General features: G+C 42.0%; 1 protein-coding gene across 1 annotated transcript in view; it reads left to right on the plus strand.

The window, feature by feature from the left end:
- Positions 1-25,455, plus strand: part of tgfbr3 (transforming growth factor, beta receptor III) — a 109,612-nt gene that overhangs the window by 38,257 nt on the left and 45,900 nt on the right. Inside the window, exons 4-5 of the mRNA XM_071203038.1 lie at positions 6,002-6,139; positions 22,110-22,295. Of these exons, the coding sequence (XP_071059139.1) occupies positions 6,002-6,139; positions 22,110-22,295 (324 nt within the window). The remainder of the gene's footprint in view (positions 1-6,001; positions 6,140-22,109; positions 22,296-25,455) is intronic.

The raw sequence follows: 25,455 nt of genomic DNA on the forward strand, positions 1-25,455 counted from the left end.
GGCTGTGGAGTCCTGATCATCGCTCACATTGTGCAACCCGGATCTGGTCAGAACGTATCTCTGTTTATTTGCTGAACCGAGAAAAAGTGCAGATAATTATCACAGCTTTCTCCTGTTTTCACCATCATTGCCTCTTGGCCCTTCCTCCCGTCTGAGCTCGGTGTATGCGTGTGTTTTCAGGTGACTCAAGTCTTCTGGAAGTGATTCTGTCTGGGTTTAGAATTCCTCCTTCTGCTTCTCTCTTCTCTTCCATCTCTCAAGGCCAAGACAGGTATGACTATATCTTGGTTGTTGATATTCTCAGGGGAGCGATGCACACGCTTTTTCCAGAGCCTGGACTTCAGGGGAAGCAAATATGCAAAAAGAAAATGGAAAAGAAAAAACGAATCTCTGATCTGTTTGTTTGGATCACCGTACAGTTTGCCTCATAGATAACTGTTCACTCATTTGTTCCATTTTCTTCTCTCGAAGGGATGTTTGAATGATTTGTGCAGCACTTTCATGGACCACGTCACTAAACAGTCGTTTGTGTTGCTGTCCTCCGGGGCTTACATCTGTGGAGGATGGTAATTAGGCTTTGATGCTGCATGTTCACTCTGCTGTCTCTGCTGCCGGTGCCTCTTGTTAAATGGCTTCATGCAGCATCACAGCGACAAGGCTTTGAACGCAGAGCATCAGCCAGAAGACAATCACAATTGACGGGATGAAATAGATATCTGTTAGGGAGGACAGGAGTCGAGCATCTTGTTAGACAAAGATACAGAGCAATATTTTTCATATGTTTCCTACTGACAAGAAAATGGAATGGTGATTATACTCGGCAGGGCTGTATTCATGGTGTGGAACTGAATGAGATACTGCCGGCTTGTGGAGGTGCACAGTTCAATATACTGTAGGCCTTGGAAACAGCAGTTCACTTACTATTCTATTAGTAGCTGCTCTGGATATTTTGATCATATCACATGATCTTCAGTTGTCCTGTAATAGTAGATATGTATTTTTCTGGATTGTTTTAGAAAGTATGCTTATTTACGTTATGTTAGAGATTGAGATGATTTATTCACCAGCAACCGATTTTCTTAATTTAGCATAAAGAATAAATCAAGATCACCTGGTTCTGTCCAACATTTTTATATGTTATATATAATCACCAATCGCCCAGCCAGTGCCTCAGGGGGGATGCTGCATGTTGCTTGGCAACCCTGCTGTGACAATAACAGATTGGTAGATTAAAGATGGGTTTGTTTAAAGAATAATCACAAACTTATCTGCCTAAACAAATATATCCGATGAACTCAAATAATACTAGACGGGTTTTCAAGCTGATGCAGCGCACAGATGGAGTTTTCTTTTTCTTTTTTGTGTCCTTCGACTAATAGACTAATGAAAAAAGAGCTGACTAAGGCTTTTTTCGCCGACTAACGATTAGTCGACTAATTTGGGGCAGCCCTACTATGCACTGTAGCTGCTCGAGCCAACTGTGGCTTCACAAACACAACCTCATCCTGAAAGCAGTTCGGGCTAGAAGCTTAAAAAGGACGTTATGATGTGCTTGTGAAAGTCAACTGGAGGATTATCTACAGTACCAGCTGTCAGTCATTTACACTAATGAGCTAGCTCGTTATGAAATCAGTTCATTTGTATCTACTTAAGGAGCCAGTTCAGTGATCAGTCTTCAGTCAGTCTTCAGTTGATCTTTTTAAACGTTTAAGTATCATAAAGATACAGAGTGGGGTTTCTTTCTCCACTGTCAGTGGTGTAAATACTCTAGGCATGCAAAGAACAGAAAGATAAGTCACTAGGTAATAATGCATTAGGCGCTTTCACACCGCAGTACTTTTCCCACTTTAGTTCCGATATAGTTCCGAAATGTTGCGTTCCCGTTCACACAAAAAATCCGGAACTAAAATTAGTTCATGAGAACCTTTTTACCCCCTTTTCCGTCCCTGCTAGAGAGCAGGGCTGCGTTCCAATAGTCCATTTAGCTTAGGAACCTTCCTAACCAAGTGAAATGACCCGGAAGTCCCTCAGTGGCAGCCATGATAAGTGCCGTTCGAATTCTCTAGTCTACATGATAGGAAAGGAGGTTTCAAACTTCCTTTATAACCTCCTTTAGCTTAGGAACCACTGGACCTCCCTCACCGAAAGGAGAGGAGAAAATGCTGCCCCACAATGCCTTGCAGCCGCAGCATTTGCCGTCACTCAACAGTCCGGCCGTTCATGGAAACAACCGATTATGACGGAGAAATGATATCATGAAAGTTACGGTGCGTATTAAGCATTTTAAAACGTATGTGGTAAGTTGCCAAAGTGCTTTGTTTTGAACGTTCATCAGTATTATAATCAAAAAGAGAAATATGAACGTTAGTTTTTACTGAAATGATCAAATAAAGTCAACATTTCACAGTCTTTACTGAGCTGTGTGGGGTTTGTTCAACTTTTAAAAGATGTTTGAATGATAGATAGTGATAGGTGTTAAGGACTAACATCTATCACTGTAATAAATACATTTGTATTGATTTTAAGATCTTTTCATACAATCATACGTATTGGGATCATTGGTATTAATGTGGACCGGAGGGAGAGGGGGACGAGCATAAGTTTCACTTTCCTTTTTTATTTCAATTCCAACTTTGGTCATGAAGAATATGTTTCTCTGTTGTCCACGTTCATAAAGCAAGCAGCAGCATCAGAGCACGGTGCAGAGTCTCCAGATGAGTCCCTCGTTCTATTAAACATCCATGTTGTAGTCCGCTGTATAGAAAAACTGTAGTTTCCATGGTTTCCCCACAGCAGCAGACGCACATTCAGGACGTCCGCTGGCGCATCATAAACACGTCAGATAGTGAAGTGCATTCAGATTCTCTAAAGTACCGCAGTCTCTTCTCCTAAGTCCTTTTGAATTCTCCTATCCACTATCCCTTAACCCCGTGACGTTTCACTCAGAGGTCAAGGAGTAGACGATAGGGTTAGAACTTAGGAGCTGATTTTTGGGTTGCGTTCCGATAATCCAAAGATCAGCTCCTAAGTTCTAACCCTATCTCCTATTCCTTGACCTCTGAGTGAAAGGTCACGGGGTTAAGGGATAGTGGATAGGAGAATTCAAAAGGACTTCGGAGATGAGACTGCGGTACTTTAGAGAATCCGAATGCACTTTCACTATCCGACGTGTTTATGATGCGCCAGCGGACGTCATTGTGTGCGTCTGCTGCTGTGGGGTAACCATGGAAACTACAGTTTTCTATACAGCGGACTACAACATGGATGTTTAATAAGAACGAGGGACTACTGTAAACTCATCTAGAGACTCTGCACCGTGCTCTGATGCTGCTGCTTTGCTTTATGAACGTGGACAACAGAGAAACCATATTCTTCATGACCAAAGTTGGAATTGAAATAAAAAAGGAAAGTGAAACTTCTGCTCGTCACCCTCTCCCTCCGGTCCACATTAATACAAATGATCCCAATACGTATGATTGTATGAAAATATCTTAAAATCAATACAAATGTATTTATTATAAACGTTAGTCCTTAACATCTATCACTGTGTATATCACCATTCAAACATCTTTTAAAAGTTTAACAAACCACACAGCTCAGTAAAGACTGTGAAATGTTGACTTTATTTGATCATTTCAGTAAAAACTAACGTTCATATTTCTCTTTTTGATTATAATACTGATGAACGTTCAAAACAAAGCACTTTGGCAACTTACCACATACGTTTTAAAATGCTTAATAAGCACCGTAACTCTCATGATATAATTTCTCGGTCATAATCGGTTGTTTCCGTGAACGGCCGACTGTTGAGTGACGGCAAATGCTGCGGCTGCAATGCATTGTGGGGCAGCATTTTCTCCTCTCCTATCGGCAAGGGAGGTCCAGTGGTTCCTAAGCTAAAGGAGGTTATAAAGGAAGTTTGAAACCTCCTTTCCTTTCATTTGGAGAATTGGAACGGCACTTATCATGGCTGCCACTGAGGGACTTCCGGGTAATTTCACTTGGTTAGGAAGGTTCCTAAACTAAATGGACTATTGGAACGCAACCTTGGATTATCCGACCGCAACCCAGGTACTTTCGTGGGAGAAAAAGGTTCCCATTTCTGATTGGCGGATTGCAAACCACGCTCCGTAAAACTCCCAAACGTTTTGTGAAGCCGCCATTTTTATTATCCTCGCATTAGCATTATTAGCATTAGCATTAGCCCAGGACACAAACGCAGAGAGACTAACTTATAGCAAAACAAAAGAAAACATGGGAGCGGTGGAGATGAGGAGGTTCTGGCGATTTACTCGGAAGGCCCAACTCCGGGGACTTGGGGCGGCAGTATACGCCGTGAAGTTGTTTGCGGCCTGCCAGTAAACCCAAAGCAGAAGAAGAAGAAGTGACGTCAGCGGCTTCATTTGCCTAATCCTCCCTCAGGGACTTATTCCGGTGTGAACGCGATCTGTACTTTGTTGATGAGAACTAAAGGGATCTCATGAACTAAGTTCTGATGAACCTTTGTGGGAAAAGTACTGCGGTGTGAAAGCGCCTATTGGCAACACTCAGAAATATCTTTGATCAACTTCAGAATGTAAAGTTGCCAAATAATTGTATCACTTCCCAACGCTTGCTAGGATATCGTTCATTTGTGATAAAGCAAAATGAACAATTAGACTGATTCAAATGTCCATTTCAGAACATTACATAACGTGACCTTAAATAGTTTACCCTCGTACAATTCAGTCCAAGAGCACAGTGTCTTTTTTGCTCATATATACTTGTTTTGAAGTGACTGGAATAGAATGTACACGTTTAGCAGAACTGCATTGTAGCAGAGAAGTTTGAAGCTGAGAAATGTTAATGGTTTGCATTAACAATGTAGATCTTAATCTTGATACGGCACGACCACATTTAAACAAATGATCCGTATGAATGTTTTTTAAGGTTTTTCATGGTTCAGAGACCACTAATGTGAAACTGTCAACACATTTGAACAATTATCGTCTTCGTAATTAGACATTGTCGGTTCCATTTTTAGTTTCAATTGAAGGCCAAATGCTGTATTTGTTGAGAAAAGCGATGTAGCTGTGACTGATTATATTCCTGTAGGGGTGGTTTTATCCTGTTAGATGAACCTTGTGGGTTGAATTAGTGATTTAAAGGCATTTATTGCTGACAAGCAGGATGGGGCTAATATGATCAGTGTGGGAATACAGAGTGAAGGAAGTTTAAAAAAGAGAGTAAGACAGACCTCTCGAGTATCACTTCTTATCAAAGCTAGCGAGAACAATAGAGGATTAATAACAACTCTGGCATAATGCAACAATTAAGTATTACTTTTAGAAGTGTCTGAATGGGCAATACAAAGACAGATCCTTGCCTGGAGATGATTTTGAGTTTAGTGCATGCTCAGGCCATGACCCACCTGAATTCACTATTACCAAATTGTCCAATCCAACATTGGAAACAAAACAACAACACCGGTCTAGGCAACAAAACATCAAGTTTGTTTTCCCAATGTCACTACCAGACTGTGAACATCTATTTGAATAGCATCTGAGAATCAAAGGCATAGTTGCATGCTGCAGAGATGGTAACAGAGACCCGCCACTTTCTTTCCCCTCTGGTAACAAAGAGTCCTCTGTGTGAAAGTTCAGATCCCGCTGAGGCTACATGAGAGCTTAGCAAGCGCCTTTTAGGGAGAACACAGCACGGAGTCTTGTGGAGCTTATCAGCAAACTGAGTACATAAACAACCACAAAGCCTGATAGAGAAGAACAATCTCCAACATTACAGCAGTGTGATTACACCAGGATAGTAACTGTGTTGCCTCATCATTCTGGTTACATCTCAGTGAGCATGAGAAAACCAAAGCTCTGCATAGTGTTGCTGTGTGAAGGAGGATCAAGTGATGCATGTTCCCTGCTAATGCCCAGCTCTTCCTCAGTATATGATACTTGTTCACCAGCGTGTTGTTTCTTTATTTCACTCGTATCCCTTTATTCTGCCTGTCCAGGTCGAGCTGCATCTGAAGCCCATCCAGTCTCTGCTGCGCCACCAGAAGCCACTGGTCTTCGTGCTCAATTCCCCACAACCGCTGATATGGAAGATCAAGACAGAGAACCTGGCCCTGGGCATTAAACGTACCTTTCATGTGAGTCCAGCATCACTAAAAGTCTTTAAATCCTGCTTCCTAAAAACGGTGTTTTCATTTCCTCACAGGCTAAACCGTCCTCCCATTTCAGTAGCCTTCCTCGCTGAGGAAAATCATTTAAGTGATGTAAATTTGCAGAGAGGCCCTTCCACCCGCCAAAAGGAGTCTTTGAGGCATGCAGGTGCAGTCATTGTGGCGAGGCATCAATCTCTGTGCACACATTTAGTGCACACGTATTTAGCTACAGCTGTGCAGTCTTCTCAGAGCACTGGGGTTTAAGAAGTGCAAGTTTGGCTAATATTAATATATTTGTGTCTTATCAAATGATCAAGTAGGTTATTGTGAAATTAGTTTGTATACTGCCAAACTCCTGCCTTACTCACATCCTGGTTTTGAAAATATATTTATCAGAAAAGTTGTGATGTGCTTTGTCAGCTATTTTCACACTCAATAACCACAGGGCCATGTCCCCCACGCCTCCCTCCCTCCCCCTGTTAACAGTCCAGTTGATAGCTTGGCAGCTGTCCAAATCAGACAGGGCGTATCCGTATCCCACAAAAACCCCTAACAACGGGGAATGTGTGGTAGCAAACACTAAACCACTAACATTTGCTGAGTAAGGAGCTGATCGCTCACCCTGTGTAATTTGCTGAAATCTGGAATTCTATTGCTAATTTATTTGTTAATAATACACTGGGAGGCTAAAACCGATCCAGATGTGCAACATCAACAGGACACTCAATCATCGTTATGACCCAAGACTATTGACACATTTCCTCTGCATGTTACGACACGACTCGACTCAACTCAACTAGCTGTATTTAAGTTTTCCATCAGTAAAAGTTTCCAAATAGTATGTGACACTTTTTGAGATAAAGGTAAAAAGTGAAGCTTAAAGAATGCAGACAACTGAATCTTTAGAGAGAAGCGTCTATAGCATGAAACTTGACATCCTGTACCAGCCTGCCATTTTTAAATAACCAGGCTACCGGTTATAATAACTGCAAGTTTTTAAATGCATTGTCCTAGAAAAAATGAAGAAAATGGCAACAAAACAAACCAGACCGAACAATATGTTGGTTGCAGATGAAAGGATCCAAGAGAGCCGCGTTGAGGAGGATTTCAAGGCGATTTTACGCAATATCACTACGATAATTAGCTCAAATCCCCCCCCCCGCACACTACTACCAACAGTTGAAAACTAAAATAATAATAGGACTCTGTACCAAAAGGAAAACAAACAGAGATAGACCAAACAAGAGAAACCCTTCATATGTACAGTAGCTATTGCATAAATAGTGAAATGGTGTTTGACTGTCCATGAATTTTTTATTTGTAAGAACTTTTCAAAGTGACTGTCTCGCCCCAGAGTACATACTGTATGTGGGAGGAAGAGAAGATGTTTTGGTGGAGGGATATCTCAGTGTACAGTAGTTGGTGCTCCGTCCCCTGGAGAGCCAGACTTTGAAGGTACCAGGGGGACTCGCTGGAAAACTTAATAAAAAATGTAAAAATGGAATCCTTCAGTGCCCATGTTTAAAGCCTGTGCATCACATGAGAACATCACAGCAACATGAGACCCAGAAGCCTCAGCCTTGGCTTAACCATACTATATTGCGAGGAAAACTTTTTTTCTTCTTTGCCTCTATATGCTCCGAAGGCTTTCCTGCATTTTCGGCTTCCCAGAAGTAATCATTTTCAATTGTATGTTAACACCACAGCATTCCCTAAGAATGCAGTATCAGGTACACAAATGATTCCCATATGTGGTCCAGTATTTTCTTGCTTACCTCTCATGTGCATAATGTTCTGCCGTGAAAGCCGATGTGACACGGAGAAAAAAAGATGAAATTGCAAAATCCTTGCATGATGCACAGGCTCATCTACACACACGCACACACTTATTATATAAAGAGTCTGTGGACGTTTGAGCAGGCTGCCTATTAATGTGCGTCTTCTACCATATGGAACCTTTTTAGGCTTATCTGACATATGACTTCCAGTTGATATATAAGTGAACCATTGAGAGTGTTTAATGTACATTTCAAAATGGGTGCAGTTAAAGGCTAGGGTACAGCCTTTCATTCATCTGTCATACAAACACAAATGTTTAGAGAGCATTACTTTGATCAATTCAGATAATCTGTTTTTAAAAAAAAACGTACTTAATAGAAAACACAACATGAAAGGGTGAGGCCCGAGTGCCGAGTTCTCCTTCTAATGATTATTTCCTGTAGTAATGAGAATAAATGCTCTCATGTCAAGGGAAATTGTTGCATATCACGCAGATGGATGCATCTGGCCAGCTTGTATTTCCCTTAAGCTGTGATAATGTGGGGCCAGTGAGATGGATGTTTGTGCAGAGAGCAGCAGGTCAGCATCATAGTAACTGTCTCCCCTTGTCAGTGGTGGCAGACACAGAACAGCTGACAGCCTTCATTACGGCTTACAGTCCAGGCAGAGCTGTTGCTGTGCGTCTAATGATGTTAGACACCAGTGCTTTTCCACAGAAACAAGTTTTCCTTTTTCTTTTATCTCTTATATAATGGGCTGCTTTTAGTGATAAGATACAGCCTGTAATAGAGGAATGTGTCTAATAATTGTATTTTCAGTAGCGAACATACTTAGCTATTTCTCAAAGCAACAATATATTTTCTGAGACAAACCTGGAGTATTGGCTTCCTTTGTTGGCCAAACAGTATGACACTTGTCTGTCTCATGATGACGAAGGGAATCAGAGTGAAGAAGTAGGTCCCTGCAGTCAGACAAAGCTGAGCTAATGGCTTTGACTGGCTCCGGGGCCCCCACTGAATTTGGTGTTAAGTATTTTGTGTTTGAGTGACAGCACTGGGCCGTGCTAGCTGTCGGTATCTGACTGCACATGGCTGTGAGCCAGGCCCAGGTCTGAGGTTCTCTTCACAGTGACACCTCCTTAACATGCCACACGACTCAGATACCTGAGACAGACACCGTCCCACCGTACGAACAATGTGTTGACTCCTTTGATCAATGATGAATTGCAGATGAAAGTTCACTACAGAGCACACTGTTGTAGATTTTGCGTAAAGTGCAAAGGACGACCAATTTTTTGGGGCACTTGGGTGTTTTCTATTGAGCAGCTAATTATCATTATCATTAACTGTGATTGCAGTCAGAATCAATTACAAAATATAAACTACATTAATATAATTGGTGTTAATCACAGGGAGGCACTGATAGAAGCTTACAGGTATTGGAACATTTCTGGGCTCATCCCTGAAAGGCAAGTTGTGTGAAAACACACTGCAAACTCTCTGAATGCTGAGTCTTGAACGGCAGCCCATGTGCTCTGCTCCAACATATGGTCAAATACCAGGCTTGGCAGGTCTGTCTCACCTAGTTACATTTGGACAATCACTTTGGGGAGGGGTTTGAGGAACAGTCAATTAAACTAAGAACTTGTATCAGTCCATAAAAGTACATGTACGTGTTCCACGACCACAAAGGTCTCGGTGTTAGTGGCCTTGCCAGTTCCCACACTCTCTGATCGCTGCCTCCCAGGTGGAGAAGCTGTGTGGTCAGATCCTACAGTAACAGAGTCAAAAGGAACTGCTTTTGAGCTTAACACTTCAGAACAGAAACCCACTTCCAGACCTCCCTCGCTCTGCCTGTCTGCTGGAGAGGCCGTTTCCTGGGACTAATTGGACTCTGATTCGGGCCTGCCAGTCCTTGTTTCCTGGTCCCGGCACTCTGGGCTCCGCGGACACAGATGGGCCGCTGGAAAAAGCTACAGAGACGCTGGGCACGCTGTTGCTGTTGGGCCTCTGGACCCTGCCCCTTAAAAAAATGCAAGAATCCAGATTTTTGGTGTAAAACATGTTCTCAGCACTAATCCGTGTCAATCATCCGCAGGCACAGACCATCACGGGTCTAACACGCCATGAAGTATGAGCATTGAAATCATGCCAGATTTATTTTAGCAAGGGACATTAGGCCTCGAAGTGAGACAGGCAGGGTGTTAAATATTTCTTTTTGAAGAGGAGGAGGGCTGTGTTGCATCTGTGCTGGAAAGGCTTGATCTGGATCAAAGGTTTAGTGACTCTGGATGGAACAAATCTGTAAAGTTGTGCTCTGTTGGCTTGTGCTGCCTATTGTTTGTGTGCCAAGCGTTGCCTGTGTTGCGTTCACAGGGATAAGCTCTTTCGCTCTCTCACATGAGGACTACTCTCCTCAGTGTAATATTTGATGGAAACCATGGGTAGCCGCTATTGGTTTTTTTGCAGACAGAGATGGCAGAGTAAGGCTCCCGAGTGGCGCTGAGACATATGGTTTTGTTTTCCCCACAAACGAGCCTGCCAGATAACAGCAACATGCATGAGCAGCGTGATTAACTCCCGTATCTCATCAAGGCACGAGATCAAGCATTTATCACATTCATATCACCAGAGAGTTATTGCATGCTCATACTCTTTATCCACGCTTTCCATCCCCCTCCTCTGTTTGCAACACCTCTTCACTTCTAAACATTTGTGATTTCCCAGGCTCTGGGTGTTGCTCAGCGGAGGATTACAGCTCTGTGGTAATTGATCTCAAACATTTGGTATGCCTTCTCATTTTGACTGCGCATATGGCTGTAATATGTTGGTGCTTACAGGCAGAAAGGGTACTGTTGGATGTTTAGGGTCATATAGGGTATTGGCAGATGTGCTTCTATCACTATAGATCAGGGGTGTCAAACTCAATTTCATCTCGGGCCTCTAGCATCATGGTTGCACTCAAAGGGCCAGTTTTATATAAGACTATATAAAAATATATACTGTATAAATATTTAATATTTATAAAATAATTTATTATATTACATTATTGCCTCTGCATTGGATTATTATCGGATAGGGTACTAACTTCATAAGTCTCTTCAGTGAGAATGTCACAAAATGATTTAAAAAGAAAAGCCAAATTCTGGAGAAAAAAAAGTCAAAAAATAAATAAATGACATTATCCCTTACAGAAACTGAATGACTTGAATCGATTACTATATCATCAATTATAGTTTTTGAATTGCCCTGTTACTGATTAGAATGTCTTCCAGTGAGCAGGAGATTATGTTCCTATCGCCAATGGCAGTTAAAAAACAAATAATGTTAACGTTTTGAACAATCAATTCCATGCAGCACCCTGATTAAGTAAGACATTACAGATTCCTCGACTCTTGATATCTTCTCCCTAAAACTAGCTTTCTGTTGGTCTTCATCTAGATTTAGAGCTTGGACTATAGTAAATGAATGGGACACTACAGTTTTAAAGAAGACTCTATTGCCCTAATCAATTCAAATCAGTCGCATTCATATAGTAATCACTCTTAATACATCTTGCAAAGGCAGCTACGTTTTGACTTGTGCACAGTTTAGCCATACTAGCAACTCTAAGGACGGCGATCTAGGTCTGTTCTTCTAATGTGTGGTCACTTGGTCAGTTTGTCCTCCACTTTGGTCAAGACCTTTTCTCTAGTATCACCATAAGGTTTTTTTCCTTTTTCTCTTTCTCATAATTCTCTGGACTTGTACTCAACCTCCTGGAGACAGTGGGCTGTTCTTTCATAGATTCATAGCTCTCTTTTATATAAAATGACCAGTGCTGTCATTGGCACGCCTGGCCAATATTGTTTAACATGTGTCTGATTTCCTCAGCTCTAGTGATCTTGATCATAGTAACAGAAGCCCATGTTTCTCTCTTATTCCCTCGTGGACCTCTAAAGAAAAGCCAGGCCAGGCTGAGAGCCAGTGTCCTGGAATGGGACTAGTAAAGTTACTGTTCTGTGCTCGAAGTCATAGCGAAGCCTGTAGTGCCAGGTTGGGGCTTTTTGTGTCGGGGTTGTGATTCCCTCAAAAACTGGTAGAATCATTTTCACAAAATGGTGTTAGATAAAAAAGATCTATTCTTCGAAGCGGGGTAACAGTCAGAGTGGGCTGTAGACGAGACTTACTGCTCGAACTTCATCCGAGCTTTAAACCCCTTTTGAGGCAAAATATATTTTCGTCCTGTGACTATTGACCCGGAGGTGTTGGTGTTTTGCAACTTAAGCTCTACCAAAACAATGACCTCATCCAGGGGTTATTTTCTGTCCCCCCAGCTTCGGGTCAACGGTGTAGGTATCAAGCTTGAACATGTTTCCATATGTTCCCTCAGCCACATGCTAAAGTGGCCTTTTGCACCCTGCGAACAAACCACCACCACATGTGCGCTGACGCAGAGCATGGCACTTGGGCAGACACCTGAGTTCCCCAGTTGCTGCAAAGTGCAGAGCGAAAAACTCCAAACAAGAGACCTGTCTGGGGATGCAGTCGGTGATAGGGAATAATCACAAGGGGCCGACCATATCTCAAATCCGCCATCTTTCTCTCATCAGTTTACCAAAAGCAAACATCAAACACAGCCACTGGCTCTGAATCGGGGTGAGGCAGAGCAGAGGATTGTTTTATCAGCTGGAATTCGCAGATATCTTTGACTGTATGAGAGACGAGCTGAAGGAGCTCACCGGGCACACACCGCTGGCAAGAGCCTAGTGTCCGATCACACGAGACTAACTGCACACACAAAGGCAGCTTTTCTCTCTTCAAAACGTGCTTTTGTGTGGCCTCACGCTGTTATCAAATAGCATGCAGTCTTTGCTCAGTAGAACTTTTTGCTCCTAGGATTTCTCCACATGTAAATACATTGAGTAAATAAAACACTGCAGAGCACAGACCTCCGTCGAATCCATGCCCCCCATCTCGCACTGTTAAAGAAAGTGAAACATAGTGTGATTCAGATACCTTCCACATTGTCATGGGTTCTTCCTTGCCCGTGCTACACACTCCCCATACAATTCCATACAACTCTTGCCAATAGTCTTTTGCTAATCCTTTATAACCTCCTTAGATTGGTAAGGTAGAACATCCAAAGTATCCAAAGACATAAGAGGAAGCGCTCAAATCACAAAGGGTACTTCCAGTAGCAAGAGCTACACAACAATAGCCCATTAGCTAATGCATTAAGTTGTGTCCTTTCAAATCAAAGTGGTATCATAAACCATTATTTGTGCATCGCAAACCAAGATATTCACACTTAAAGGTGGGGTAGGTCATTTTGAATTTGAAAATACACAGCCGGAAAAAATCTGCCACTTCCTCACAGAGCCCCTCCTCCCAACACACACGAACGCGCACATGACCAATGAGGGCATGAGATACGTTTGTGCAATCAGATCTTCCATAGGTGACAGTTTTTTATGTATTTATTGTCAAAGCACTTCAGATATTCATTCTATCGGATGTTAAGAGCATTCCATGGAATATAACAAGAAGTGTATCTCAAGCCGGTTTCTCAAACGTACCGACCCCACCTTTAAATGATTGTGCCATCAAACCAACCAAAGATCCATCCCTGAATAACATTATGCAGTGGGCACTATTACCAAGTATAAATTAAACTCCTTTATTTTTGTTTAGCAACAATTGATTTTCATTTCAGTCCGACTTCCATCTTATCAGAGTGTTATCTTGGGCTGTCCTCCTGACCCCCGCTGCGTGTTGTTTTTCTTCAGCGCGTCCTGCCTTGCTGCCATATCACTCACAGATTGCTATCCAGAGGGCCTGTCTAACCTTGACGTCTTTCCAGGCTGTTTTGCCTTTCAGTTTGGCATTGAACCGAGTGCAGACTGATTAGCATCACAGGCTCCAGGTAGCATCCCCATGGCGCTCAAATATGTGGGTGGCGCTGATAAGAGCGGTCAACAGCTTTTGGTCCGGATCCCCTTCGCTCTGTACAACCCTCAGTGATCCAGAAAGAACCAAGATCCAGACAGACAAGACACACGCACGTCAGATAACACCGTATGATTGGTCCCAGGCTTTCTCCTTTTGGAATCAAGACTTCTTTAAGCCAAGTTAGCCAACGCACTTTGTTTTCAACTTGTGCAATGTTCCAGTATAGCATGCGGACGTTTATCTCGTTTAGATTTTTGTTGTAATCAATTAAAACCATACTTTCTCCTTTAAAAAGAGCCATTCATTGTTATTCAGATATTGTCCGCTCTGTTCATGCCATGGAATACTTTGGCTTTCTTTTATTATTTCCTGGGAGGGAGAGTGCTACTAGATTAGTCCTACTTTCTGGCTAATTAAAGGATGTTTTGGGTTTTCTCCGAATCAACAGGGATCATCAGCTCCGTCAATAAAGGGAACTGCAAGGAGCCGCACTGACGCTGCACTCTGACTGCAGGGTCACGCTGTTGGCCGCACACTTTGTCTTTGAAAGTATCACATTGCAATGTTGATGCGCAGTGTTTATGAAGCACACTTGAATCTCAGCGTGATTTACTTGACTAGAAAGGTCATGAAATGGCACCACATGCTGGAGACCAGGACAAACAGATCATTACAATGACTGTGTCAAAGACATCAGAACGTTCTAAATCCAACCGTGTGGCTTCGCCGTACAATAAGTACAATAAGCATTCTTGATGGCGCGTTTGTCGTTGACGCTGATTTAGGGCTTGAAAGTTGTAGCTGTTTTGTTTCTTTTTAACATTCCCATTGTTTCCACATGCTACCACCCACTGATGGTATGCTCCGTAACAGGCCTTGCATATCCTGCTACAGCTGTCGTCCCTTGCGTGGAGTGAGATTTTCAGTAACGTGATAGGTCTAGACAAACCTCCATCCGTGGCTGCTGGCAAATGCGCCCCATAACTGTAATGGACACTGGAGCCCCAAATCCCCGTGCCAGCCTCCTGATAATCAATCAGGCGTGGCCTCTTGTTTCCCGGAAGACCCTCCCCGCAGGGGTCCCATGAAGGAAGCATCCAGAGGGAACACTCAGCACCACCTGATCCTCGCCAACAACCATTAGAGGCACTCTGCCTGGTGCTCTGCTCCTCTTCCCTCACCACCCTGGCTGTGTGACATGCGCTGTTGCTATGCACACCACTCTTATGACACATTAAAAGCTTGTGGGCAGAGATGCACACCAGCTGCTGGTCGACAGTAGTGTAAAGTAACGAGGTAGCATTTACTCAAGCACTTTTCTTAAGTACAATTTTGAGGTATTTCAGAGGTGGGAAGTACTTAGATATTGTACTTGAGTAAAAGTAGAAGTACCAGAGTGTAGGAATACTCTGTTACAAGTAAAGTCCTGCTTTGTTACCTTCAAGTAAAAAGTACAAAAAGTATTGTGCATCGAAATATACTCAAGTACCGAAAGTACAAGTAGTCGTTGTGCAGATTGGTCCATTTCAGAATAATATATATGATATGTTTTATAATGATTGATCATGAAAGTGTTCTCAGAGCTGGTGAAGGTGCAGCTAGTCTGAAGTACTTTGTAGACTGCAGGGTAGCTGGTGGATTTACTCCAGGTGGAACTAAAGTCTGATTTCCAACACTTGGTTATATTTCACATCCTTCAAGCACATCTGTAAAGTAACTAAATGTATAACATAAATGTAGTGGGGGTACACGATTTACCTAGTAGAAGTACACAATAGCATGGACATAATCAAGTAAACTACAGCTATCTCAACATTACTTCTCTAATGCTACTTTGTTGCTTATACTCCACTACAATTCAGAGGTTATCATGTACTTGTACTCCACACAATGTACCGTATGAAGTACCTTCAGTTAATTTGCAGATACAGATGAATGATAAACAATATGATCAACGCTTATATAATAGTTTTAGTTTCACCTGGAGTTAATTCACATGCTGCCGAGCAATACATCATTCAAACTAGTTAAACCTTTACCGGCTTGATAAACACATCAATAATTATAACCAAAACACATAATATGACTCTGAAATTGACTAATCTGCATAATGAGTACTACTTTTGGTGCTTTTAGTATATTTAATGCCAATATTTTCTACTTTTACTTTAGTAACATTTTGAATACAGGACTTTGACTTGTAACAGAGTATTCCTACACTTTGGTATTTCTACTTTAATTAAGTACAAGATCTGAGTACTTCTTCCCACAGCTCTGGCTGTGGAGTCCTGATCATCGCTCACATTGTGCAAACCCGGATCTGGTCAGAACGTATCTCTGTTTACTTGCTGAACCGAGAAAAAGTGCAGATAATTATCACAGCTTTCTTCCTGTTTTCACCATCATTGCCTCTTGGCCCTTCCTTCCCGTCTGAGCTCGGTGTATGCGTGTGTTTTTCAGGTGACTCAAGTCTTCTGGAAGTGATTCTGTCTGGGTTTAGAATTCCTCCTTCTGCTTCTCTCTTCCTCTTCTCTTCCATCTCTCAAGGCCAAGACAGGTATGACTATATCTTGGTTGTTGATATTCTCAGGGGAGCGATGCACACGCTTTTTTTCCAGAGCCTGGACTTCAGGGGAAGCAAATATGCAAAAAGAAAATGGAAAAGAAAAAAACGAATCTCTGATCTGTTTGTTTGGATCACCGTACAGTTTTGCCTCATAGATAACTGTTCACTCATTTGTTCCATTTTCTTCTCTCGAAGGGATGTTTGAATGATTTGTGCAGCACTTTCATGGACCACGTCACTAAACAGTCGTTTGTGTTGCTGTCCTCCGGGGCTTACATCTGTGGAGGATGGTAATTAGGCTTTGATGCTGCATGTTCACTCTGCTGTCTCTGCTGCCGGTGCCTCTTGTTAAATGGCTTCATGCAGCATCACAGCGACAAGGCTTTGAACGCAGAGCATCAGCCAGAAGACAATCACAATTGACGGGATGAAATAGATATCTGTTAGGGAGGACAGGAGTCGAGCATCTTGTTAGACAAAGATACAGAGCAATATTTTTCATATGTTTCCTACTGACAAGAAAATGGAATGGTGATTATACTCGGCAGGGCTGTATTCATGGTGTGGAACTGAATGAGATACTGCCGGCTTGTGGAGGTGCACAGTTCAATATACTGTAGGGCCTTGGAAACAGCAGTTCACTTACTATTCTATTAGTAGCTGCTCTGGATATTTTGATCATATCACATGATCTTCAGTTGTCCTGTAATAGTAGATATGTATTTTTCTGGATTGTTTTAGAAAGTATGCTTATTTACGTTATGTTAGAGATTGAGATGATTTATTCACCAGCAACCGATTTTCTTAATTTAGCATAAAGAATAAATCAAGATCACCTGGTTCTGTCCAACATTTTTATATGTTATATATAATCACCAATCGCCCAGCCAGTGCCTCAGGGGGGATGCTGCATGTTGCTTGGCAACCCTGCTGTGACAATAACAGATTGGTAGATTAAAGATGGGTTTGTTTAAAGAATAATCACAAACTTATCTGCCTAAACAAATATATCCGATGAACTCAAATAATACTAGACGGGTTTTCAAGCTGATGCAGCGCACAGATGGAGTTTTCTTTTTCTTTTTTGTGTCCTTCGACTAATAGACTAATGAAAAAAGAGCTGACTAAGGCTTTTTTCGCCGACTAACGATTAGTCGACTAATTTGGGGCAGCCCTACTATGCACTGTAGCTGCTCGAGCCAACTGTGGCTTCACAAACACAACCTCATCCTGAAAGCAGTTCGGGCTAGAAGCTTAAAAAGGACGTTATGATGTGCTTGTGAAAGTCAACTGGAGGATTATCTACAGTACCAGCTGTCAGTCATTTACACTAATGAGCTAGCTCGTTATGAAATCAGTTCATTTGTATCTACTTAAGGAGCCAGTTCAGTGATCAGTCTTCAGTCAGTCTTCAGTTGATCTTTTTAAACGTTTTAAGTATCATAAAGATACAGAGTGGGGTTTCTTTCTCCACTGTCAGTGGTGTAAATACTCTAGGCATGCAAAGAACAGAAAGATAAGTCACTAGGTAATAATGCATTAGGCGCTTTCACACCGCAGTACTTTTCCCACTTTAGTTCCGATATAGTTCCGAAATGTTGCGTTCCCGTTCACACAAAAAATCCGGAACTAAAATTAGTTCATGAGAACCTTTTTACCCCCTTTTCCGTCCCTGCTAGAGAGCAGGGCTGCGTTCCAATAGTCCATTTAGCTTAGGAACCTTCCTAACCAAGTGAAATGACCCGGAAGTCCCTCAGTGGCAGCCATGATAAGTGCCGTTCGAATTCTCTAGTCTACATGATAGGAAAGGAGGTTTCAAACTTCCTTTATAACCTCCTTTAGCTTAGGAACCACTGGACCTCCCTCACCGAAAGGAGAGGAGAAAATGCTGCCCCACAATGCCTTGCAGCCGCAGCATTTGCCGTCACTCAACAGTCGGCCGTTCATGGAAACAACCGATTATGACGGAGAAATGATATCATGAAAGTTACGGTGCGTATTAAGCATTTTAAAACGTATGTGGTAAGTTGCCAAAGTGCTTTGTTTTGAACGTTCATCAGTATTATAATCAAAAAGAGAAATATGAACGTTAGTTTTTACTGAAATGATCAAATAAAGTCAACATTTCACAGTCTTTACTGAGCTGTGTGGGGTTTGTTCAACTTTTAAAAGATGTTTGAATGATAGATAGTGATAGGTGTTAAGGACTAACATCTATCACTGTAATAAATACATTTGTATTGATTTTAAGATCTTTTCATACAATCATACGTATTGGGATCATTGGTATTAATGTGGACCGGAGGGAGAGGGGGACGAGCATAAGTTTCACTTTCCTTTTTTATTTCAATTCCAACTTTGGTCATGAAGAATATGTTTCTCTGTTGTCCACGTTCATAAAGCAAAGCAGCAGCATCAGAGCACGGTGCAGAGTCTCCAGATGAGTCCCTCGTTCTTATTAAACATCCATGTTGTAGTCCGCTGTATAGAAAACTGTAGTTTCCATGGTTTCCCCACAGCAGCAGACGCACATTCAGGACGTCCGCTGGCGCATCATAAACACGTCAGATAGTGAAGTGCATTCAGATTCTCTAAAGTACCGCAGTCTCTTCTCCTAAGTCCTTTTGAATTCTCCTATCCACTATCCCTTAACCCCGTGACGTTTCACTCAGAGGTCAAGGAGTAGACGATAGGGTTAGAACTTAGGAGCTGATTTTTGGGTTGCGTTCCGATAATCCAAAGATCAGCTCCTAAGTTCTAACCCTATCTCCTATTCCTTGACCTCTGAGTGAAAGGTCACGGGGTTAAGGGATAGTGGATAGGAGAATTCAAAAGGACTTCGGAGATGAGACTGCGGTACTTTAGAGAATCCGAATGCACTTTCACTATCCGACGTGTTTATGATGCGCCAGCGGACGTCATTGTGTGCGTCTGCTGCTGTGGGGTAACCATGGAAACTACAGTTTTCTATACAGCGGACTACAACATGGATGTTTAATAAGAACGAGGGACTACTGTAAACTCATCTAGAGACTCTGCACCGTGCTCTGATGCTGCTGCTTTGCTTTATGAACGTGGACAACAGAGAAACATATTCTTCATGACCAAAGTTGGAATTGAAATAAAAAAGGAAAGTGAAACTTCTGCTCGTCACCCTCTCCCTCCGGTCCACATTAATACAAATGATCCCAATACGTATGATTGTATGAAAATATCTTAAAATCAATACAAATGTATTTATTATAAACGTTAGTCCTTAACATCTATCACTGTGTATATCACCATTCAAACATCTTTTAAAAGTTTAACAAACCACACAGCTCAGTAAAGACTGTGAAATGTTGACTTTATTTGATCATTTCAGTAAAAACTAACGTTCATATTTCTCTTTTTGATTATAATACTGATGAACGTTCAAAACAAAGCACTTTGGCAACTTACCACATACGTTTTAAAATGCTTAATAAGCACCGTAACTCTCATGATATAATTTCTCGGTCATAATCGGTTGTTTCCGTGAACGGCCGACTGTTGAGTGACGGCAAATGCTGCGGCTGCAATGCATTGTGGGGCAGCATTTTCTCCTCTCCTATCGGCAAGGGAGGTCCAGTGGTTCCTAAGCTAAAGGAGGTTATAAAGGAAGTTTGAAACCTCCTTTCCTTTCATTTGGAGAATTGGAACGGCACTTATCATGGCTGCCACTGAGGGACTTCCGGGTAATTTCACTTGGTTAGGAAGGTTCCTAAACTAAATGGACTATTGGAACGCAACCTTGGATTATCCGACCGCAACCCAGGTACTTTTCGTGGGAGAAAAAGGTTCCCATTTCTGATTGGCGGATTGCAAACCACGCTCCGTAAAACTCCCAAAACGTTTTGTGAAGCCGCCATTTTATTATCCTCGCATTAGCATTATTAGCATTAGCATTAGCCCAGGACACAAACGCAGAGAGACTAACTTATAGCAAAACAAAAGAAAACATGGGAGCGGTGGAGATGAGGAGGTTCTGGCGATTTACTCGGAAGGCCCAACTCCGGGGACTTGGGGCGGCAGTATACGCCGTGAAGTTGTTTGCGGCCTGCCAGTAAACCCAAAGCAGAAGAAGAAGAAGTGACGTCAGCGGCTTCATTTGCCTAATCCTCCCTCAGGGACTTATTCCGGTGTGAACGCGATCTGTACTTTGTTGATGAGAACTAAAGGGATCTCATGAACTAAGTTCTGATGAACCTTTGTGGGAAAAGTACTGCGGTGTGAAAGCGCCTATTGGCAACACTCAGAAATATCTTTGATCAACTTCAGAATGTAAAGTTGCCAAATAATTGTATCACTTCCCAACGCTTGCTAGGATATCGTTCATTTGTGATAAAGCAAAATGAACAATTAGACTGATTCAAATGTCCATTTCAGAACATTACATAACGTGACCTTAAATAGTTTACCCTCGTACAATTCAGTCCAAGAGCACAGTGTCTTTTTTGCTCATATATACTTGTTTTGAAGTGACTGGAATAGAATGTACACGTTTAGCAGAACTGCATTGTAGCAGAGAAGTTTGAAGCTGAGAAATGTTAATGGTTTGCATTAACAATGTAGATCTTAATCTTGATACGGCACGACCACATTTAAACAAATGATCCGTATGAATGTTTTTTAAGGTTTTTTCATGGTTCAGAGACCACTAATGTGAAACTGTCAACACATTTGAACAATTATCGTCTTCGTAATTAGACATTGTCGGTTCCATTTTTAGTTTCAATTGAAGGCCAAATGCTGTATTTGTTGAGAAAAGCGATGTAGCTGTGACTGATTATATTCCTGTAGGGGTGGTTTTATCCTGTTAGATGAACCTTGTGGGTTGAATTAGTGATTTAAAGGCATTTATTGCTGACAAGCAGGATGGGGCTAATATGATCAGTGTGGGAATACAGAGTGAAGGAAGTTTAAAAAAGAGAGTAAGACAGACCTCTCGAGTATCACTTCTTATCAAAGCTAGCGAGAACAATAGAGGATTAATAACAACTCTGGCATAATGCAACAATTAAGTATTACTTTTAGAAGTGTCTGAATGGGCAATACAAAGACAGATCCTTGCCTGGAGATGATTTTGAGTTTAGTGCATGCTCAGGCCATGACCCACCTGAATTCACTATTACCAAATTGTCCAATCCAACATTGGAAACAAAACAACAACACCGGTCTAGGCAACAAAACATCAAGTTTGTTTTCCCAATGTCACTACCAGACTGTGAACATCTATTTGAATAGCATCTGAGAATCAAAGGCATAGTTGCATGCTGCAGAGATGGTAACAGAGACCCGCCACTTTCTTTCCCCTCTGGTAACAAAGAGTCCTCTGTGTGAAAGTTCAGATCCCGCTGAGGCTACATGAGAGCTTAGCAAGCGCCTTTTAGGGAGAACACAGCACGGAGTCTTGTGGAGCTTATCAGCAAACTGAGTACATAAACAACCACAAAGCCTGATAGAGAAGAACAATCTCCAACATTACAGCAGTGTGATTACACCAGGATAGTAACTGTGTTGCCTCATCATTCTGGTTACATCTCAGTGAGCATGAGAAAACCAAAGCTCTGCATAGTGTTGCTGTGTGAAGGAGGATCAAGTGATGCATGTTCCCTGCTAATGCCCAGCTCTTCCTCAGTATATGATACTTGTTCACCAGCGTGTTGTTTCTTTATTTCACTCGTATCCCTTTATTCTGCCTGTCCAGGTCGAGCTGCATCTGAAGCCCATCCAGTCTCTGCTGCGCCACCAGAAGCCACTGGTCTTCGTGCTCAATTCCCCACAACCGCTGATATGGAAGATCAAGACAGAGAACCTGGCCCTGGGCATTAAACGTACCTTTCATGTGAGTCCAGCATCACTAAAAGTCTTTAAATCCTGCTTCCTAAAAACGGTGTTTTCATTTCCTCACAGGCTAAACCGTCCTCCCATTTCAGTAGCCTTCCTCGCTGAGGAAAATCATTTAAGTGATGTAAATTTGCAGAGAGGCCCTTCCACCCGCCAAAAGGAGTCTTTGAGGCATGCAGGTGCAGTCATTGTGGCGAGGCATCAATCTCTGTGCACACATTTAGTGCACACGTATTTAGCTACAGCTGTGCAGTCTTCTCAGAGCACTGGGGTTTAAGAAGTGCAAGTTTGGCTAATATTAATATTATTTGTGTCTTATCAAATGATCAAGTAGGTTATTGTGAAATTAGTTTGTATACTGCCAAACTCCTGCCTTACTCACATCCTGGTTTTGAAAATATATTTATCAGAAAAGTTGTGATGTGCTTTGTCAGCTATTTTCACACTCAATAACCACAGGGCCATGTCCCCCACGCCTCCCTCCCTCCCTCCTGTTAACAGTCCAGTTGATAGCTTGGCAGCTGTCCAAATCAGACAGGGCGTATCCGTATCCCACAAAAACCCCTAACAACGGGGAATGTGTGGTAGCAAACACTAAACCACTAACATTTGCTGAGTAAGGAGCTGATCGCTCACCCTGTGTAATTTGCTGAAATCTGGAATTCTATTGCTAATTTATTTGTTAATAATACACTGGGAGGCTAAAACCGATCCAGATGTGCAACATCAACAGGACACTCAATCATCGTTATGACCCAAGACTATTGACACATTTCCTCTGCATGTTACGACACGACTCGACTCAACTCAACTAGCTGTATTTAAGTTTTCCATCAGTAAAAGTTTCCAAATAGTATGTGACACTTTTTGAGATAAAGGTAAAAAGTGAAGCTTAAAGAATGCAGACAACTGAATCTTTAGAGAGAAGCGTCTATAGCATGAAACTTGACATCCTGTACCAGCCTGCCATTTTTAAATAACCAGGCTACCGGTTATAATAACTGCAAGTTTTTAAATGCATTTGTCCTAGAAAAAATGAAGAAAATGGCAACAAAACAAACCAGACCGAACAATATGTTGGTTGCAGATGAAAGGATCCAAGAGAGCCGCGTTGAGGAGGATTTCAAGGCGATTTTACGCAATATCACTACGATAATTAGCTCAAATCCCCCCCCCCCGCACACTACTACCAACAGTTGAAAACTAAAATAATAATAGGACTCTGTACCAAAAGGAAAACAAACAGAGATAGACCAAACAAGAGAAACCCTTCATATGTACAGTAGCTATTGCATAAATAGTGAAATGGTGTTTGACTGTCCATGAATTTTTTATTTGTAAGAACTTTTCAAAGTGACTGTCTCGCCCCAGAGTACATACTGTATGTGGGAGGAAGAGAAGATGTTTTGGTGGAGGGATATCTCAGTGTACAGTAGTTGGTGCTCCGTCCCCTGGAGAGCCAGACTTTTGAAGGTACCAGGGGGACTCGCTGGAAAACTTAATAAAAAATGTAAAAATGGAATCCTTCAGTGCCCATGTTTAAAGCCTGTGCATCACATGAGAACATCACAGCAACATGAGACCCAGAAGCCTCAGCCTTGGCTTAACCATACTATATTGCGAGGAAAACTTTTTTTCTTTCTTTGCCTCTATATGCTCCGAAGGCTTTCCTGCATTTTCGGCTTCCCAGAAGTAATCATTTTCAATTGTATGTTAACACCACAGCATTCCCTAAGAATGCAGTATCAGGTACACAAATGATTCCCATATGTGGTCCAGTATTTTCTTGCTTACCTCTCATGTGCATAATGTTCTGCCGTGAAAGCCGATGTGACACGGAGAAAAAAAGATGAAATTGCAAAATCCTTGCATGATGCACAGGCTCATCTACACACACGCACACACTTATTATATAAAGAGTCTGTGGACGTTTGAGCAGGCTGCCTATTAATGTGCGTCTTCTACCATATGGAACCTTTTTAGGCTTATCTGACATATGACTTCCAGTTGATATATAAGTGAACCATTGAGAGTGTTTAATGTACATTTCAAAATGGGTGCAGTTAAAGGCTAGGGTACAGCCTTTCATTCATCTGTCATACAAACACAAATGTTTAGAGAGCATTACTTTGATCAATTCAGATAATCTGTTTTTAAAAAAAAAACGTACTTAATAGAAAACACAACATGAAAGGGTGAGGCCCGAGTGCCGAGTTCTCCTTCTAATGATTATTTCCTGTAGTAATGAGAATAAATGCTCTCATGTCAAGGGAAATTGTTGCATATCACGCAGATGGATGCATCTGGCCAGCTTGTATTTCCCTTAAGCTGTGATAATGTGGGGCCAGTGAGATGGATGTTTGTGCAGAGAGCAGCAGGTCAGCATCATAGTAACTGTCTCCCCTTGTCAGTGGTGGCAGACACAGAACAGCTGACAGCCTTCATTACGGCTTACAGTCCAGGCAGAGCTGTTGCTGTGCGTCTAATGATGTTAGACACCAGTGCTTTTCCACAGAAACAAGTTTTCCTTTTTTCTTTTATCTCTTATATAATGGGCTGCTTTTAGTGATAAGATACAGCCTGTAATAGAGGAATGTGTCTAATAATTGTATTTTCAGTAGCGAACATACTTAGCTATTTCTCAAAGCAACAATATATTTTCTGAGACAAACCTGGAGTATTGGCTTCCTTTGTTGGCCAAACAGTATGACACTTGTCTGTCTCATGATGACGAAGGGAATCAGAGTGAAGAAGTAGGTCCCTGCAGTCAGACAAAGCTGAGCTAATGGCTTTGACTGGCTCCGGGAGCCCCCACTGAATTTGGTGTTAAGTATTTTGTGTTTGAGTGACAGCACTGGGCCATGTGGCCGTGCTAGCTGTCGGTATCTGACTGCACATGGCTGTGAGCCAGGCCCAGGTCTGAGGTTCTCTTCACAGTGACACCTCCTTAACATGCCACACGACTCAGATACCTGAGACAGACACCGTCCCACCGTACGAACAATGTGTTGACTCCTTTGATCAATGATGAATTGCAGATGAAAGTTCACTACAGAGCACACTGTTGTAGATTTTGCGTAAAGTGCAAAGGACGACCAATTTTTTGGGGCACTTGGGTGTTTTCTATTGAGCAGCTAATTATCATTATCATTAACTGT

This window comes from Pseudochaenichthys georgianus, chromosome 4 (genome assembly GCF_902827115.2).
Source record: "Pseudochaenichthys georgianus chromosome 4, fPseGeo1.2, whole genome shotgun sequence".
Lineage (NCBI taxonomy): Eukaryota > Metazoa > Chordata > Actinopteri > Perciformes > Channichthyidae > Pseudochaenichthys > Pseudochaenichthys georgianus.